The sequence below is a fragment of the Vespa crabro genome, chromosome 2 (genome assembly GCF_910589235.1).
Source record: "Vespa crabro chromosome 2, iyVesCrab1.2, whole genome shotgun sequence".
NCBI lineage: Eukaryota > Metazoa > Arthropoda > Insecta > Hymenoptera > Vespidae > Vespa > Vespa crabro.
Genome location: NC_060956.1, coordinates 2,255,001 through 2,257,500, shown reverse-complemented (window position 1 = coordinate 2,257,500; position 2,500 = coordinate 2,255,001). Strand labels below are relative to the sequence as shown.

Sequence of the window (2,500 nt, the reverse complement as noted above, 5' to 3'; positions counted from 1 at the left end):
ACCAAAATCGAAGGTGGCGGTGAACTCCTTGATTCTTCCCAGGTACGTGACAATTGAGGAACATTCAATGTTTGTGCTGTCAGATGAATCGACGAGGATACGATGTGGGGTGAATTTGGATCGTTGTCCGGTGACAAATGAGATGGTTCCTTCTTAACTCTTGGCTGGCGCATCAATAAACGACCTCTCTTTGATCCAGCCAATTTGTATTGAAAAGCTGAAATAAACAATCCATCTTTTAATCATTAACACGTGGATACATTTATTTATGGAAGAGGAAAAAAAAATGAACAAGTTTCAATAGAAAAATATATATATATGTATGTATGTATATATATATATATATTCTTAATTTTCAAAATTTTTATCTTTTTTTTTTTTTTACGATTCTTGCAATAACGATTACTTGTTTTATCATTCTTTCATAAACGTTTCTTACATTTGCGATACTTGTTGTATTCATTTAGAAGTAACATATTATTATACCATGCTCCTTTAAATGCGTTAACAGTAATATTTTTATGGAAAAAAAAAAAATTAAAACATTAAAAAAAAAAATTAAAAAAAAAACAAACACAAAAAAAAAAAAGATTATTATTATCATTGATGTTTTTATCAAAAATTTGAAATATTTAACGAATCGTGCAAATGATTTTTTTTTTCCTTTTTTTTTTTCTTTTTTTTTTTTTTTGACGATTTGATTGAATCAAAAGAAACGAATAAACGAATATAAGCATTGTTTCGTGCAACAACGATATGACAAATAATGATAACATGAAAATTAATTCGATTGATCATTTATAAGCTTACATTTATAAATCCCGTAATTATATTTATATATATATATATATATATATATATATATATATATATATATTATATAAATAAATATATATATATATATATATATATATATATATATATATTTATGTATAAGTGTGATATAAACACAAGCAAGTAATTATACTTAGAATCCGAAATCAATTTATATCTCTTACGTATCGATGTGCAAAACTTGAGAATGTAAATATCGTGCCTTTTCTTACTTAATGTATTTTATTAAATGTGTTATACATAACATTGACACATTAAACTCGATTTTGTCAATTTAAGCCTTATATGTTCATTCGAGAACTAGATTTTTTTCTTAATTACGTCGAACGTTCGCCGCTACGTGAATGAGAAATACGCGCGATATATATAACAGATTCCTTTTTTTTTTATTTTATTTTATTTTATTTTATTTTATTTTATTTTATTTTATTTTATTTTATTTTACTTTACTTTACTTTACTTTATTTTATTTTACTTTATTTTATTTTATTTCATACGTGTTTCGCTCTTGTTTTGGTATTTAAAATTAAACAGATTTAATAAAGAAAAAGAAAAAAAAAAAAAATAAGAAAAAAGCTTGAATTATTTACGTCATTATGGATAAAAAAAGAAAGAAAGAATAATGATGATAATAATAATAATAATAATAATAATAATAATAATAATAATAATAATAATAATAATAATAATAATAATAATAATAATAATAATAATAACAATAATAATAATAATAATAATAATAATAGTAATAGTAATAATAGTAATAGCAATAATAATAATAGCAATAATAATAAAGCAATAATAATAATAATAGCAATAATAATAAAGCGATAATAATAATAATAATAGCAATAATAATAGTAATATAATAATTAAACAAAACAAGAAAAAAAAAAGAAATCGTAAGAAAAATCAGAAATTCAGTCCTATTTGCAAGATCTGCTGAGAATATACTCATTTTTATTCGTTCGTTATTGATTCTTATATGTCAGTGTTTATAATGCGTGTAAATGCTTATAATTAGTTATAATTAGCAACTAACATTTGTAATGATTAAGGTTTTTTTTTGTTTTTTTTTTGTTTCTTTTTTTGTTTTTTTTTTTTTTTTTTTTCATTACCCTAAACAATTCTCCATTACATTCTTCCTTCGATAATTAATTAAAATTAATTAAAACGAAAATTATCGCTCACAAGATAACATCCCCACTACGATCTTCCTCCAATCCTCTACTACCCCTTTCTCCTTACTTTTTGTTTCTCCATTAAATTACAAAATAATTAATACTTACATCAGAAGAAATACTTATATATATATATTTATATATATATGTATAAATATATATATATATATATATGTATGTATATGTATATGTATATGTATAAGAAATATTAAAATCTCTTTTATTTTTTTTTCTTTTTTTGTTTTTTTTTTTTTTTGAATTGTTAAGCTATATTTGCACATTCAATACATGCATTAATCATCCGTCACTTTGGTAAATCAGCTGAAACCGAAGTGTGTATGTATGAAAGTTAATTGTTAAGGGAAAAAAAAAAAAAAAAAAAAAAAAAAAAGAAAAAAAAATGAAAGGAAAAAATAAAAAGAAAGAAAAAAAAGAAAAGAATCCACAATTTTACGACAAAGTGAGCAAAGTTAATGCACTCGTGT

The 2,500-nt window shown here is 21.7% G+C and overlaps 1 protein-coding gene across 2 annotated transcripts in view; it reads right to left on the bottom strand.

Annotated features, from left to right (window-relative positions):
• The window catches only part of LOC124433241 (protein tramtrack, alpha isoform-like), a 12,442-nt gene that overhangs the window by 2,793 nt on the left and 7,149 nt on the right, over positions 1 to 2,500 (bottom strand). For both annotated transcript variants that reach the window (XM_046983020.1, XM_046983021.1), the window contains exon 5: positions 1 to 217. This exon is cut by the window's left edge and continues 403 nt beyond it. In XM_046983020.1, coding sequence (XP_046838976.1) covers positions 1 to 217 — 217 coding nt within the window. The remainder of the gene's footprint in view (positions 218 to 2,500) is intronic.